We start from the raw sequence: 16400 nt of genomic DNA, 5'->3' as shown, positions 1-16400 counted from the left end.
ATATTAATCTAGAATTTATTAAAGCATTACATTTAAAAGGTGTATCAGATGTATGGGGGGCATTCATGTGTTGTGTTCTTGATCGACAGATCTAGCAGAGGAACTCCTGCAAGTGTCCCAGAGAGGGCAAGTAGGTGTCTGGGACCATGTCCATTTTGCTGTGTCCTTCGCTATTGCAAATCTGGTGCACCTCTTTCAAGGTGCTGACTCCGGTGCCCACGAAAAGCGATTGGAAGCCGCAATTGCTGGCGAACAGCATGTCCGTGTAGAGACTGGAATAGGCGGGTGAGGTAAGAGCAGGTGGGGCAGGAGGACGGACCACTTACGTGTCGCCAACCATCAGCGTGGACTCCCGCTTGAGGACGCCGCATTGCAGCAGCTGGTCCACCATCAGGGGATTCGGCTTGCCCAAAATCAGTGGCATTCGGCCAGTGATGGCCTTCACGGCGGCCACCATGGCACCGGCGCCCACAATCATCCGGTTTTTGCCCACCGGATAGGCGGTGTCCAGACAGGTGCCCAGGAAGAGGACCTTGGGCTCCTGGAGGTACGAACTGGCCCTGATAATCTTCGGCACATTGAAGCCCTCATCCTTGCCGATTATCACGGCGCCCACCTCGGGATCCAGATACATATCCTTGGCAAACTGTTCCATGGGCTTGAGCAGCTTCTCCTTGCCCACAGAGAAGCTGCAGATGTTCTCCTTGGCCAGCTCATCGACAATGGCCGACTCCCCGACGATATACGCCTTCTTTTTGAACCCCTTCGAGCTGAGGAACCTGGCCACGGACAGCGCCGAGCTCAGTATCTGCTCTTCCTGGATCTCGTAGCCGAACTGGTTCGCCTTCGCGGCTAGGTCCTTGGTGAGCAGACCCGAATGGTTGGTCGCCACCAGCGCCTGCCTGCCCGAGCTCTTGATCATATTAAAGGTCTCCACTGCCCCATCGATCGGCCGGTTCAGGTGCCACAGAACACCGTCGGCATCGAATATCACCGATTCGATTGTGGTCAGCCACTGGCGCACCTTCTCCTTGGGTATTTTGGTCAGATCGGTGCAGGTACGCTTGAACATGGCTCAGCACGGGAATACAACTGCTCGTATGTGATGTTTTGAAACAACAATAAAACAGTCAAACCACAATTGACATTCCACAGAGCCAGTACTAGATTGTGAGCAAAAACATTGTTTGAACAGAGCAAGCCCAGCACCAAGAAATAAAAGGTACACATCGTATTAACCAGAGGCTCTCAGGACCCTTCTCAGGATCCCCCAAAAGGGCGCGCCAGTGCCACATAAATTTAATTACCAAACAATTATACATTCCCCCACAGTGAGGGGGGGTATCAAAAGTACTACCGTAAGAGCGTGGTGTCTGTCTGTCATTTGATTTGTGGTTTTTGTGAGCTGAAGTAATGAATGTAGTGTAAGGAGTAAAGTGTAGGGGCCTTAACTATTTCGAGAGGGTAGGAATGGCAGCAAGTCCGAGAGCCTGTGCAGATACAGGTCTGGTATCTGCTGGTACACAATGGCCTGCTTAGAGGCCTGGGCATGGCGGACATCCTGGAGACTGCTGACACCAGTGCCCACCAGTAGAGTGTGAAAGCCGCAGTTGTAGCCGAGCTGCATATCCGTGTACATGCTGGGGGTGGGGGGAAATGCATTAAAGTAAGCGAAAATATAGGAAAATAGAGAAACTCACGTGTCGCCCACCATCAGGGTGCGATCCGGCTCGATCACACCCTGACGTATCAGATGGGAGCAGACATAGGTACTGGGCTTGCCGCAGATGAACGGCGTCCGCTTGGCCACCGCCTGTATGGCAGCCACCATGACTCCCGCCCCGGGCACTTGACGGTCGACAGCCACCGGAAAGGCACGATCGCGATTGGTGGCCAAAAAGAGGGTCTTTGGGTCCCGCAGATATATGCTGGCCTTGGCCAACTTCAGCACATTGAGGCCCATGTCCATGCCGACGGCCACGGCGCCCACATTCGCATCTAAGTAAATTTTTTGCACCTGCTCCACCATGGAGTTCTCCTGCATGGAGGCCAAGTCCAGCGGCAGACTCTCGATCCCGACCAGCCGCAGCTCGTCCTTGATGCCCTGGCCACCCACGATGTAGACCTTGCGATTGAACTTCCGCTCCCGCATATAGCGGGCCAGAGCCTGCGCCGAGGAGAGGATCTCGTTCTCGGCTATCAGGAAGCCCAGGCTGTTGGCCTTCTTGCTCAGGGCCCGGCACGAGGCCTCCGAGTTGTTGGTGCAGATGAACGCATTCTTGCCCATGGCCCGCAGGGCATTGAACGTTTCGGCAGCGCCCGTGAGGGCCTTCTCGTGGCGCCACAGCACCCCATCCGCGGCGTAGACGATCGTATCGAAGGACTTCAGCAGTTGGCGGACATTGAATATGTTTGGTTCCAGCACCTGGCAGCTGCCCATCCGCAGCACTCGCCGCGACAAAGCCAAATTCATTCTCCGTATCAGACCGTATCCGAATCAATGTGGGCTGATGATCGACAAGGTATCCTCTAAACTCAGGGCATACTAAGGCTTGAAATCTCCCCTGAAATCTTGCACACTTGAAATCTTGCTTGTGGCTGCTAAAATCAATGGAAAGTTTGTCCCAGGACCCCGTGACCTTTGAGCTGTCGCCGACCACTCCCCGGGACCGTCACGGGCTGCCATTCTCCGATGCACTTAATTCACTAAACTTTTGCTCATTTTGCTACTTTTGGCCAAGACCGGAATGGACCCTGACTGCGGTTCGGCTTGGGTTTGGGTTTGGGCTTGGGTTTGGGCTTGGGTTTGGGCTTGGGTTCGGGGGCAAACATCGCGGACAACTTTTAATTGTGCGCAACGACTGAAGGCCAAACGGAGCATCCCCCTCCCCCGTACCCATTCCTGGGGGAGCCACTTCTCTGCCAAGGATTCGCGCCTTTTCGACCAGGGCGCCGCCGCCGGCTGTCAGCAGCCAACGCCCCGATGCGCCAATTAAAATGGCATTCAGGCTTTATTGTTGACAGGCACTGTCTCCTACGAGCGACCAAATCCGACATTTGTCCAGTGCCCAGAGACAGAGACAAAGACAGAGAGAGAGAGAGAGACATTCCGTCGCACCTTGACATAAATTCATTAAATCTTGTCCGAGCTTTCAAATCTGCCGCAGTTTAACGGATCTCTGTTGAATGGCCCCCGGTCAAATGGCGGCTCACGGCTCTAAAAGTAGAGGGCGAAAAATCGACGCAAATTGGCCAACAACCGGGGGGGAGCAGAGCTCGAGACCGTGCCGGGGATAAGCTGCTGCCTCCGGGCCAAGGCAAAAAGCCAGTGAGAGCCGGGAAACACAGGAAACGCGATTTTCGAAATTTCCGCCCGCCCCGCGATATGATAATTTGCGTGAGAGGAAAAACGAAAGATTGGAGATATTTTTGTAGCCGCCAGTACATGATTTTCTCGCTCATCGGAAAAGGAAACACTCATATGTCAATAAAGTATTTACTTAGATTGAAATCTATTAAAAATCTATTAAATTTACGAGTGTGTCGAATATTTTCAGATTAATTTTACTACAATTTCCACAGTCGGTATCTCAGGGCTGCACTCCCCTATTAATTGCAGCTCAAAAGGAAATCCTCCTTGAAAGTTTTGTCGCCTGTGAAAAATATCTAAGCACCTTCTGCCTCTTTACCTAAGTGTTTGTGTGTGTGTTTGTGTGTGTGTGGATTTGCAGCATAACTCAATTTCCTCAAGTGGAAAGCGCTTTACATTTTTCCCAGTTTTCGCAGTTTGCCCAACACTAGATGGGGCACACTGATGGATGGCTTGGGGCAGAAGTAGAAGCAGAAGCAGAAGCAGAGGCAGAGGAAAGTGGCAAATCCACATGGAATGCATTCTCCATTGCAAACAATACAAGAGCGGAACGTAACGGAACGGAGAGGCACAACAAACAAGCAAATTCGACTCGACTAGGCATCGAGAGGCAATAGTATCCAAATGGAATTTTAAGCACAAAGTTTGACCAAACTTTTTTCCCGAACCCAGAAAAAAGCAGTAAACGAAAAACGAACCAAGAACCAAGAACCGAGAAACGGAAACTTTTTTATTAAGTTTACAAGAAAAAGTTAATTTCTTGGGCCTCCCTCCGAGTTCAGTGGGGGCCCTGGGGCTGTTGTTTTTTCCCTAATTAATACCTCGAGACGAAGGCTGAAATCCACTTGATTTATATGCTAATCAGTGGCCGGTCGCCACAATCCACTCCTCCTGGGGGGGGGAGGGGGGAGCACTAGTGCCGGCTCGAGCTCGGGGCATCGACAGTCGCTTAAATCATGTTACGGGTTTTTTCTCTGTTCCGAATGGTGGCCCCTTATCTGGTGGCATGGTGGCAACAGTGGCCAACTTTAAATTATCCGATATCTGCGTATAAATCATCCGAAGATAGCATCATCAGCTGGGGTCACAAGGCGCAATTATTTGCGGAAAATGTATTGCCTCACTGCCTTTTCCTTTGGGTTGTGCCAGTGACCCGCCCAGCAGCTCGACCCGCCGGACACCCTAGTTGGCCGACTACGTTGCCTTTTCCCTGTGATGGAACATGCCCCCCGATACCCTCGATAAGCCTCTGTCTCCAGTGGGTATAATCTCTACGGCTGCTGACTGATGGGCATTCTGGGGCAAGGGGGGGGCTTTCGAAATGCATTTCACAAGCTTGGCACAATTGAAACGTTTTTGTTGTTTCATGAAGCACAAACAACACATACCCCCGACTCCTCACACCACTTCCCAAAGGCTAAACATCTAAGCTGTATTTCTAAGGATTTTACCACAAGCACGGACATGACACAACGATTAATAGCTTAACCTGGCAAGGACTCTTCGATTTCGGAGTGGTTATGCAAGCCACAGGATTGCTCCTCAGCCTGGCTTTAAAGAGTCACTTAAGGGCAAGGCTGTGGCCATATGTGCAATGTCCTGTGCTCTTTAAAATACTCAATGTTTCAGCAATCAGTGCACCTTGGTCAGCCGCATGAAATTTAAATTCCAAATACAAGCTCAACGGAGCTCCCTTCCGGCCTTGGCCCCCCCGTTCGCAGGCCCCGCTCGCAGGCCCCGCTTCCGGCTCACACTGCGTATGAGCAATGCCACAGCAGTAGCTGTAGCAGGGGCGGCCTTGGGGGCAATAAGGGAGTTTTGTTCTGTTGTTGTTACTGCGGTTAGGGTTTCAATGTGCGTACATTAAACCAAATTATAGCACATTATAATTTGTGTCTGCAAATGTCCCCCAAAAACTCATTCGAGAGATGCCAGATCTGACGGCAGACAAGCATGAATATTGGCTGGGGGAGTGGGCGCCCTGGAGTGGGGGACACTGTACACTTTTATGCAGTGCCCCCAAGGCTGGGCTGGGTGACGGGGCATCCTGAATATACGGCCACATGGCAGTTGAATAAATAAACGATTTGCATATCCACACCAAGGGCGAGAGGCGATTGTGGCAAGGCTACTGCCTGTGTCGACTCGGCTGTGATTGTTGGACTAGAAGTCCAGGCGAAAGCGCCTATACACTCTCCATCTCTCTCTCTCTCTGCCCCAAAGTGTGGCCATAAACATAAGGCACTTGTGGAGGACATTCATGGTGCAAGATTCAAAGTATTTATCCGCCCTCCGCTCAGACAGGGTGTCCTTTAAGCAGCTAGCCCTCTTCCAGGCATGTCCTGTCGCCGACCCTTCTCAACCGACTGACTTTTGCTCAGAGATGCAGCAGACAGCTTGCAGCCTTGAAGCCGAATAATTGCTGTCCGCTCCCCGGCAAAACTTGAATATTTCATAAAAACTCCCTTGCAAGGACATGGCACGGGCCTGCATTTCAGTTAAACAAATAGCCACACACATGTATCACATATCCATACGCATATTTCAAGAATATTTAAAGCAACGTCAATCATTGTAATTTATAACTTAAGCGAAAACGTAACCAAACCAAAGCCAAAGCCAAAGCCAAAACCAAACTCAAGCCATTATTTCCGCTTTGTGCCATCAATGCCGCCGGGTGTTCTGGCTGTTCTGCTGCTCTTTTTCCCCTCCAATTGTTTGCTGTGTGTGGCTGCCACTTTTTGTTGCACATTTGCATTTGTGTCCCGCTGACCAGAGCCCGGTGTCCGATGTCCGGTGTCCGGCGGCAGCCGCCACAAACTGCTGCTCGTTTCATAAATCATCTTACACCCATACCCACACACACACCCATCCACCCATCCACGCACACACGCATACACTCGCTCCTTGATTTACAGGCCCACAAAATGCTTCAGCTTGTGTTGTTGTCCTCCAGGAAGGCGACGAGAATATCAATTCTACATTTAATATGCAACACCAGATGGGGGCAGCGCCAGGAAATTATAAGAAATCAATTACCAAAGCCCTTGACCCACTAAAAAACTGCAGAGCAGCCAATAAATAACCCAAGTCTGGGAACATAAACATTCTTTGAAAAAAACACACTAAAATTGCTAGAAATATATCCTCATAAAAGGTTATACAAATCCAATCCAATCCAATCCTTACATTTTTGTAGATATTGGCTCTTAAGAAAAGGCTCAAGGGGGATCCACTCTTCCAGGACCTACCACCATCAGAGACACAGCCGAAATATAATGTAGAAGAAATATATTTAAAGCAAAACCTGCCTCCCCAAGACGCATCCTTCCTTCCACTTCGATCTCCTATTGATAGTCATTTCGACTGATTTCCAGGCTTCAATCCTCGTCGATCATCGTTGAGTGTAGCACTCGCAGAAACCAGCGCGATAAATGCTTAGCCCTTGGCAACACAGCAGCAGGGGGGAAAGGATAGAGGAGCTGGCCAAACACGAGTACGCTCACTCCTAGGCCCCAGCTTAATCAGCAGGCCACTTTCTGACCCAATTCCGCCTTTGTATGAGCCCCGAAAGACAAACCCCACCATAGATGACAATTTAATAAAGCAAATGGTGCGCGCGGTTGGCGCTTGTTTGGGGACGGGTTGGAGGTGGGGGTGGGGGTGGGGGTGGGGAAAGTTTCTTTGCCATTTGGATTAAGCCATGCCCGAGCCTGCGAGGCAGCGACCATGAGTTCTACGGCACAGCCCCATCGTTAATCAATTAAGTTGGCGTTTTTATATGATTGCTTTCAGGGCTACATGTATACTATATGTATGTGTATATGTGTACTTAAGTAGTTATATATATATCGATTCGATTTCCGCACAAACGATGCCCCGCCACGCGCAAATATAATTAATGATCAAGTGTCAACCGAAACAAAAAGCAACAAAAAACAACGAAAAAACCAGACAGAAACTTAAGTCATCTGGAATGCATTAAGTAGCTGTGGCGCGGGGCATATTGGTAACCATTTAGGACGCGTGTGGGCCCACTTATACCCCTCCCCCCCCCCCACACACACTTATCCCTCAGAGGAGCCCCAGATAGAGACGTCCTCCGTCCTCCTGGGAAGCTGGACCACGCGATTTATTTGCTGCCATTTGTTAGATTTGTTTGTCCTGGGCGGAAGGCTCGAACAGAGAGAGCAGGCGACGCCCCTGCATCTGCAATGCATTATAAATATTTACGAGGCGAGGCGGCCATCCCATGATAAAGTCCCAGGGAGTGGACACACACATCGTCCCAGCCAGGTCTTTTGCTGATCATTTTTCTTTCGTTCTCGCTTCCAGGGGGAGACGCAGTGCAGCTGGGGGCATATTAATGATGTCTTTATGGCCCCAACGAATGGCCGGCCCGGTCTTGGCCGCACAATTTACGAGCTCCAAGCACTCCATCTATTTGCTAATTAAAAAATAGGAAACACTTTAAATTCTAGTTTATGTGCATGCGGCAGCTGAGTGCAACTTGGTCCCAAATGGAGCTGCCAGCATAAGCTGGGATTCCTTTGGGCTCGTCTGGGAAGAGAAGCGCCTCCAGCTGTCCGGAAACCTTCCGGAACCCATTCTCAGACAGCTTCTTTTCGGGGACAGGCTTTGTGAGAAATGTTTGGGGCCAAACCCCCACCCCCACCGCCACAGATCGATATAGTTTGGGAGTATCGAAACGTGTACAGAAGAAGACTGTAAAGGGCACTCCCACCCCCCCTTCCGCCCAGAAAAAGAAAGGACCTTCTAGTGCACTTGGCCAGGCTTGTAATTATGCCATAAATTGGGGCCATGGCTTTATTTCTGTATGCAGAGGAAGCTGTTATGCGTCTACTCGTCCAAGAGATTGTCCAGGAGTGGCTCCATCAAGTCGTCGAAGACGATATCGTGCTGCTGGGCCATTTGGTTGGACTGTTCGAGCGATTCTAGCGTCTGATAGGACTGATAGAGTCCACAGGTATCCACAAACTCCTCCAAATTTATTTCATGTAGCTGTGGCTGTGGCTTTGGCTTAGGCTTTGGCTTTGGCTTTGGCTTTGTCTGTGGCTTTGGGTTTGGCTGTGGCTTCGGCTGTGGCTTTGGCTTTGGCTGTAGCTTCGGCTGTGGCTTTACCTGTGGCGGCAGTGGCTTTCCGAGTGGCTTTCCCAGTGGCTTTCCCAGTGGCTTTGGCAGTGGCTTTCCCAGTGGCTTTCCCAGTTGCTTTTCCGGTTGCTTTCCCGGTGGCTTTTTCTGGATAGCAATTGGTTTTGCCTTTAAGGTAGGCTGCTTGCGGACGCGCCCAAGGTCCTCCCACAGCGGTGTAACTTTGGATAACTTCTGCTTGAAAACGGCGCTCAAATCGGGCGGCATATTCTCCATTGTGCTGGACATCAGATCATTGATAATGGTGCGAATGTCGGAGCCCTGTTCGCCTCTCAATGCCCCGCACAGATACAGGGTCGTGTGGAGAGTGCGAATCAGTTCGCGTGTGGCATCCGATGTGACCTCGAGGCCGTGCTGAGCCTCGGCCGCCTTCAGATCGAGGTCGGACTGCAGCCGGCACTGCTGAAAGCGCTCGCGGGCCGTCATGGTCTTGTCCTTCAGATCCTCCATCTGCTTGTACTCGTCCAGATACTGATGGAGGATACGCAGGGGCTTCAGCATGCTCTCGTTGACGCGATGCAGTGTGATCATGTTGGCCGCAAAGCAGCGCTGCTGCTCGTCGCGCTCGGCGCTCGACTTCGGTTCACGACGAACCGGGCGCTGAGCCCTGATCGTCTCGAATTCCTTGTTCAACGCGATAAAAACGTCGACGGTCTTCTGCTTGCTGATCATGAGGTTCTTAAGCTCCACCACGGACTCCAGCAGCGTCTTGCTGAAGCCGGCACTCGAGAACGTGGCCGCCTTTTCGTCCTTCTTGGAGGCACCTTCCTGGCGAGCGGGTTCAGCGGTCGTGACCATCATTATGGGCAGTGGCAGACTCTCGCAGCCCATGTCCGCCTGCAGCTTCTTGTCGATCAGGCGCACCCACTTCTTTTCCTGCTCTTTCTCCTGCTCCTCCTGCTCCTTCTCCTGCTCCTTCTCCTGCTCCTTCTCCAGCTCCTTCTCCTTCCCCTTCTGCTTCTCCTTCTCCTTGGCGGCTCCCCCAACGCTCAGCTTCACGAGGTAGGTGTTGCTCTTGGGCTCGTGGCTGACGACCAGCCCATGGGCGAATCCGGTCGGCAGGTAGCTCGTCACCTTGGTGTCCATCGCCAGCGCCATCGGCACACGACTGGGCAGCTGCGGCAAGTCGCTCTCGTGCTTCTTCACATCGAAGGTTCCCTTCTGCATCTGGCGCACAAGGTCGCGCAGGTGATCCCACTCCTCGATTTCTGAGGCTATGAAGGCCTTTGAAAAGCGTCGCGGCCTGCCAATCGGCTGACGCACCAGCTGCCAGGAGCGGCGCGGCATGGTGCGCGTGGCGATCCGATGGCCCATTTCCTTGATGAGCTTGTCTAGATCGTAGAAGGCGCTGCCCGCTATGGGCTCGTCGATAAACGAATATGCGAACTCGCACCACATCCAGCGCTGAGCTAGCACTTGACTCATAAAGTGGGCGAAAGGGGCCAGGACGTTCTTCTCCTTCGCCGGATTGACCACTGTCAGAGCTTGCCCGGGCACCGAGATGGACTTCGTTGAGACCATGCGCCCATGGAAAGCGGGCCGTTTCACAAAGAGCTCGTCATCGACATCGCCATCGGGCTGGCCGGTCGCCTTTGCCTTTGCCTTTGCCTTTGCCTTTTCCGCCTCCATCTTGGAAATTCTTGTGGCGGTGCACAAGCCGATTTCCGAAAGCTGTGGTGGCGTCAAGCCCGTGGTGCCGTCACTGGCCACATTTCCATTGGTTTCCATTGACATTTTCAAACGACTGCCTTGAAAATCTCAAGGAGTTAGTGTCCCTTTAAACAGTGACGTGTCACACTCACCTTTCTTGCTTGAGTTGAATGCGGCTTTTACTTGAGCTAAGTCTATTTCAGATTTCCGAACACAATTCTCTAGAATTTTCCATGTGACGTGACGCGACGCGACGTCTAAACGAGCCAGGGTTGCAGTGAACGGGGCTGCCAACCTGATATCAAATTCAGCTTAATTGTATGATGGGTACTCCTCTCCTTGTGGTGACGATGGTCGGTGATTTCGTTTGAAATTGCAATTCGCATTGAACTGCATTTATCCCCTACTGGTTGGCATTTATTTGGCTTGGCTTACGTATTTATTTGGTCCTTTCTGCTCTCTGTTGTTAATTCCACGTGCTTCCAAATGAAAAGCGCTGAATTTGTAATTAAAAAAAGTTGGATTTTCTGTTTGATTTTCGTTCTTTTGGCTGCAAATTGCATTATGATACCGGTGGTGGGGAGACGGAGATGGAGATGGAGATGGAGACGGAGACGAACAACTCCATTTGGAAAATATAGCAAACGGCGAAAGTTTACGACCACCCCCGACCGACCGACAAGACTGGACTGGTTTTCTGGTTTTCTGGTCTTCTGGCCATTGGGGCGCGTAATTAATAAAGTTTGCATACGATACGACAACTGCCAGGAGTCGTTGCCATGGCCATCCCGTCCAGTTGCTGTCCCCGTATTGGGATCTTATGTAAGTGGCCGTTTTGGCCGGCAATAGGCGCAACTTCCGGCCGGAATGCGGCACCGCCCGTGCTGTGTGGCGTTTCTTTGATAATTAAAGTGTGGCAGGACATTAAAGACTCTTCATTCCAAGGTGCCATCGATGGTGCGTTCTATTTGCCCATTCCATTCCCGGCAAAACGCAAGAAAGCAATTTTAATTTGCATATCGTTACTTACAGGCAGCGCCAGGACAGCCAGGATAGCCAGGATAGCCAGGACACCCAGCGGGGGCTTCGAGTGTTCCTAATGCAGGACGCCTGCTGCAGCTGCGTCCCATTTAATCAGCAGCATGTTGCCACACACACACACACAGCCTCCCCACAGAAAGGTGGCAGCAGGGAGGCCAGATAGACGGCACAAACAGGTACAGGAACAGAGGACAACATGCGGCTAAAATTAAGAAGGAAAAAAACCCAGCCATCGGGAGCGGGGCCAGGATCAGGATCAGGACCAAGGCGAAGACACAAAACACAAAACACAACATTGACATTTAACTAATAAAAGCTGCAGGCGCAGAAAATGACAGTCTCGTCCCGCCTTCGTTCCCGGAATACACGCCCCGAGAACATCCCCTCCGCCACCCAGCCCTGGAGATTGGTCCGCCCTGCTCTGCTACGCCCTGCAGAATGTGCGATGATATGTCCGGGACCAAGCCAGAGCAACGGGTTATTCATGTGTATGACTTTTTGCGGTACTGTACACACACACACACACATATCTATATGTTCGACTCGCTTACAGCCTGCGGTCTCGTCTACACTCAACAAAAATAAATATTCGACGGCAAATGGGAGTGCAATAAGTCCAACAAATACAACCCATGTTTATTTTAAATATAAAACACTTTGTAGGAATTTCTCTGGGTGTACACTCCTTTTTGGCGGCCATCCAATGACTAATAAAAAATTATGCATAAAACTTTGAAGCTTGAATTAATAATTTCACTCAATGTAGAGAAAACTTTAGAAAAGTAAGCGACTTTTCTGAAGCCTCTTTTCTCTGTAAAGAATAAGTAAAAAGTATGCCAAATCGATTTTCTTTCAGTGCACTTTCACGCACAGCACGCAGTCGTCCCCAGAGCAGAGCTCCTAGTTGTCCCTGTCGAAACTTAAATTCTTTGGCTGACAGCTTTAGCAGCTGCCTCCTCATCGACACCACCCTTTTTCAAAAGTGTTCTATATCACCCGCGTGCACTTGTGTGGAAGTGGAAGCTGGAGCTGGCATATCGGCATTAAACCCAAACATATTAATTGATTCCAAGTCATACAGAAGTGATACTGTCCACGTTGTGTCTTTAAGAGCCGTTCTAAAATGGCATAACAAAGCCACTTTGGCAAAGTCATTGGACTCTCGGCTGAGGACGAGGACGAATCACGTATTGTTACGGACAAAGAGGGACGGACTGGCGGGGAAGGGAAAGGAAACACATCCCCGAAAGACAAACACATTTGTCGCATTAATTGAAAGCGCGAAAGTGGAAGGCTCGAACAGAGAGAGCAGGCGACGCCCCTGCATCTGCAATGCATTATAAATATTTACGAGGCGAGGCGGCCATCCCATGATAAAGTCCCAGGGAGTGGACACACACATCGTCCCAGCCAGGTCTTTTGCTGATCATTTTTCTTTCGTTCTCGCTTCCAGGGGGAGACGCAGTGCAGCTGGGGGCATATTAATGATGTCTTTATGGCCCCAACGAATGGCCGGCCCGGTCTTGGCCGCACAATTTACGAGCTCCAAGCACTCCATCTATTTGCTAATTAAAAAATAGGAAACACTTTAAATTCTAGTTTATGTGCATGCGGCAGCTGAGTGCAACTTGGTCCCAAATGGAGCTGCCAGCATAAGCTGGGATTCCTTTGGGCTCGTCTGGGAAGAGAAGCGCCTCCAGCTGTCCGGAAACCTTCCGGAACCCATTCTCAGACAGCTTCTTTTCGGGGACAGGCTTTGTGAGAAATGTTTGGGGCCAAACCCCCACCCCCACCGCCACAGATCGATATAGTTTGGGAGTATCGAAACGTGTACAGAAGAAGACTGTAAAGGGCACTCCCATCCCCCCCTTCCGCCCAGAAAAAGAAAGGACCTTCTAGTGCACTTGGCCAGGCTTGTAATTATGCCATAAATTGGGGCCATGGCTTTATTTCTGTATGCAGAGGAAGCTGTTATGCGTCTACTCGTCCAAGAGATTGTCCAGGAGTGGCTCCATCAAGTCGTCGAAGACGATATCGTGCTGCTGGGCCATTTGGTTGGACTGTTCGAGCGATTCTAGCGTCTGATAGGACTGATAGAGTCCACAGGTATCCACAAACTCCTCCAAATTTATTTCATGTAGCTGTGGCTGTGGCTTTGGCTTAGGCTTTGGCTTTGGCTTTGGCTTTGTCTGTGGCTTTGGGTTTGGCTGTGGCTTCGGCTGTGGCTTTGGCTTTGGCTGTAGCTTCGGCTGTGGCTTTACCTGTGGCGGCAGTGGCTTTCCGAGTGGCTTTCCCAGTGGCTTTCCCAGTGGCTTTCCCAGTGGCTTTCCCAGTTGCTTTTCCGGTTGCTTTCCCGGTGGCTTTTTCTGGATAGCAATTGGTTTTGCCTTTAAGGTAGGCTGCTTGCGGACGACCCCAAAGTCCTCGCACAGCGGTGTATCTTTGGATAACTTCTGCTTGAAAATGGCGCTAAAATCGGGCGGCATATTCTCCATTGTGCTGGACATCAGATCATTGATAATGGTGCGAATGTCGGAGCCCTTTTCGCCTCTCAATGCCCCGCACAGATACAGGGTCGTGTGGAGAGTGCGAATCAGTTCGCGTGTGGCATCCGATGTGACCTCGAGGCCGTGCTGAGCCTCGGCCGCCTTCAGATCGAGGTCGGACTGCAGCCGGCACTGCTGAAAGCGCTCGCGGGCCGTCATGGTCTTGTCCTTCAGATCCTCCATCTGCTTGTACTCGTCCAGATACTGATGGAGGATACGCAGGGGCTTCAGCATGCTCTCGTTGACGCGATGCAGTGTGATCATGTTGGCCGCAAAGCAGCGCTGCTGCTCGTCGCGCTCGGCGCTCGACTTCGGTTCACGACGAACCGGGCGCTGAGCCCTGATCGTCTCGAATTCCTTGTTCAACGCGATAAAAACGTCGACGGTCTTCTGCTTGCTGATCATGAGGTTCTTAAGCTCCACCACGGACTCCAGCAGCGTCTTGCTGAAGCCGGCACTCGAGAACGTGGCCGCCTTTTCGTCCTTCTTGGAGGCACCTTCCTGGCGAGCGGGTTCAGCGGTCGTGACCATCATTATGGGCAGTGGCAGACTCTCGCAGCCCATGTCCGCCTGCAGCTTCTTGTCGATCAGGCGCACCCACTTCTTTTCCTGCTCTTTCTCCTGCTCCTCCTGCTCCTTCTCCTGCTCCTTCTCCTGCTCCTTCTCCAGCTCCTTCTCCTTCCCCTTCTGCTTCTCCTTCTCCTTGGCGGCTCCCCCAACGCTCAGCTTCACGAGGTAGGTGTTGCTCTTGGGCTCGTGGCTGACGACCAGCCCATGGGCGAATCCGGTCGGCAGGTAGCTCGTCACCTTGGTGTCCATCGCCAGCGCCATCGGCACACGACTGGGCAGCTGCGGCAAGTCGCTCTCGTGCTTCTTCACATCGAAGGTTCCCTTCTGCATCTGGCGCACAAGGTCGCGCAGGTGATCCCACTCCTCGATTTCTGAGGCTATGAAGGCCTTTGAAAAGCGTCGCGGCCTGCCAATCGGCTGACGCACCAGCTGCCAGGAGCGGCGCGGCATGGTGCGCGTGGCGATCCGATGGCCCATTTCCTTGATGAGCTTGTCTAGATCGTAGAAGGCGCTGCCCGCTATGGGCTCGTCGATAAACGAATATGCGAACTCGCACCACATCCAGCGCTGAGCTAGCACTTGACTCATAAAGTGGGCGAAAGGGGCCAGGACGTTCTTCTCCTTCGCCGGATTGACCACTGTCAGAGCTTGCCCGGGCACCGAGATGGACTTCGTTGAGACCATGCGCCCATGGAAAGCGGGCCGTTTCACAAAGAGCTCGTCATCGACATCGCCATCGGGCTGGCCGGTCGCCTTTGCCTTTGCCTTTGCCTTTGCCTTTTCCGCCTCCATCTTGGAAATTCTTGTGGCGGTGCACAAGCCGATTTCCGAAAGCTGTGGTGGCGTCAAGCCCGTGGTGCCGTCACTGGCCACATTTCCATTGGTTTCCATTGACATTTTCAAACGACTGCCTTGAAAATCTCAAGGAGTTAGTGTCCCTTTAAACAGTGACGTGTCACACTCACCTTTCTTGCTTGAGTTGAATGCGGCTTTTACTTGAGCTAAGTCTATTTCAGATTTCCGAACACAATTCTCTAGAATTTTCCATGTGACGTGACGCGACGCGACGTCTAAACGAGCCAGGGTTGCAGTGAACGGGGCTGCCAACCTGATATCAAATTCAGCTTAATTGTATGATGGGTACTCCTCTCCTTGTGGTGACGATGGTCGGTGATTTCGTTTGAAATTGCAATTCGCATTGAACTGCATTTATCCCCTACTGGTTGGCATTTATTTGGCTTGGCTTACGTATTTATTTGGTCCTTTCTGCTCTCTGTTGTTAATTCCACGTGCTTCCAAATGAAAAGCGCTGAATTTGTAATTAAAAAAAGTTGGATTTTCTGTTTGATTTTCGTTCTTTTGGCTGCAAATTGCATTATGATACCGGTGGTGGGGAGACGGAGATGGAGATGGAGATGGAGACGGAGACGAACAACTCCATTTGGAAAATATAGCAAACGGCGAAAGTTTACGACCACCCCCGACCGACCGACAAGACTGGACTGGTTTTCTGGTTTTCTGGTCTTCTGGCCATTGGGGCGCGTAATTAATAAAGTTTGCATACGATACGACAACTGCCAGGAGTCGTTGCCATGGCCATCCCGTCCAGTTGCTGTCCCCGTATTGGGATCTTATGTAAGTGGCCGTTTTGGCCGGCAATAGGCGCAACTTCCGGCCGGAATGCGGCACCGCCCGTGCTGTGTGGCGTTTCTTTGATAATTAAAGTGTGGCAGGACATTAAAGACTCTTCATTCCAAGGTGCCATCGATGGTGCGTTCTATTTGCCCATTCCATTCCCGGCAAAACGCAAGAAAGCAATTTTAATTTGCATATCGTTACTTACAGGCAGCGCCAGGACAGCCAGGATAGCCAGGATAGCCAGGACACCCAGCGGGGGCTTCGAGTGTTCCTAATGCAGGACGCCTGCTGCAGCTGCGTCCCATTTAATCAGCAGCATGTTGCCACACACACACACACAGCCTCCCCACAGAAAGGTGGCAGCAGGGAGGCCAGATAGACGGCACAAACAGGTACAGGAACAGAGGACAACA

At 51.4% G+C, this 16400-nt stretch overlaps 4 protein-coding genes across 6 annotated transcripts; all 4 read right to left on the bottom strand.

Moving 5' to 3' along the window:
* Window position 1: 1 nt before the first annotated feature.
* On the bottom strand, window positions 2-1149 carry LOC108153589 (glycerol-3-phosphate phosphatase). Its single transcript, XM_017283669.2, has 2 exons — window positions 327-1149; window positions 2-272 (listed from the first exon to the last, which is right to left on the bottom strand). Exons 1-2 carry the CDS (start codon window positions 1070-1072, stop codon window positions 92-94), a joined length of 927 nt encoding a protein of 308 aa, XP_017139158.1. The 5' UTR covers window positions 1073-1149; the 3' UTR covers window positions 2-91.
* Window positions 1150-1237: 88 nt separating this feature from the next.
* On the bottom strand, window positions 1238-2541 carry LOC108165578 (phosphoglycolate phosphatase 2). The gene is made up of 2 exons (XM_017301651.2): window positions 1701-2541; window positions 1238-1640 (listed from the first exon to the last, which is right to left on the bottom strand). Exons 1-2 carry the CDS (start codon window positions 2471-2473, stop codon window positions 1448-1450), a joined length of 966 nt encoding a protein of 321 aa, XP_017157140.1. The 5' UTR covers window positions 2474-2541; the 3' UTR covers window positions 1238-1447.
* A 5603-nt stretch (window positions 2542-8144) lies between these two features.
* On the bottom strand, window positions 8145-10450 carry LOC108153479. Of its 2 annotated transcripts, none has more exons than XM_017283518.2 (2): window positions 10345-10450; window positions 8145-10290 (listed from the first exon to the last, which is right to left on the bottom strand). In XM_017283518.2, the coding sequence occupies exon 2, from the start codon at window positions 10274-10276 to the stop codon at window positions 8231-8233; it is 2046 nt and encodes a 681-aa protein (XP_017139007.2). In that variant the 5' UTR covers window positions 10277-10290; window positions 10345-10450; the 3' UTR covers window positions 8145-8230. The 2 variants fall into 2 exon arrangements, with proteins under 2 accessions (XP_017139007.2, XP_017139008.2); XM_017283519.2 differs by having other exon boundaries at window positions 8145-10286; window positions 10345-10429.
* A 2676-nt stretch (window positions 10451-13126) lies between these two features.
* On the bottom strand, window positions 13127-15420 carry LOC117186589 (pinin-like). 2 transcript variants are annotated; one of them, XM_033387557.1, is made up of 2 exons: window positions 15315-15420; window positions 13127-15260 (listed from the first exon to the last, which is right to left on the bottom strand). In XM_033387557.1, the coding sequence occupies exon 2, from the start codon at window positions 15244-15246 to the stop codon at window positions 13213-13215; it is 2034 nt and encodes a 677-aa protein (XP_033243448.1). In that variant the 5' UTR covers window positions 15247-15260; window positions 15315-15420; the 3' UTR covers window positions 13127-13212. The 2 variants fall into 2 exon arrangements, with proteins under 2 accessions (XP_033243448.1, XP_033243449.1); XM_033387558.1 differs by having other exon boundaries at window positions 13127-15256; window positions 15315-15399.
* Window positions 15421-16400: the final 980 nt, after the last annotated feature.

The sequence above is a fragment of the Drosophila miranda genome, chromosome XR (genome assembly GCF_003369915.1).
Source record: "Drosophila miranda strain MSH22 chromosome XR, D.miranda_PacBio2.1, whole genome shotgun sequence".
NCBI classification, from domain to species: domain Eukaryota; kingdom Metazoa; phylum Arthropoda; class Insecta; order Diptera; family Drosophilidae; genus Drosophila; species Drosophila miranda.
Note: the sequence above shows the minus strand (reverse complement) of the source record. Positions and strands in the feature narration are given on the sequence as shown.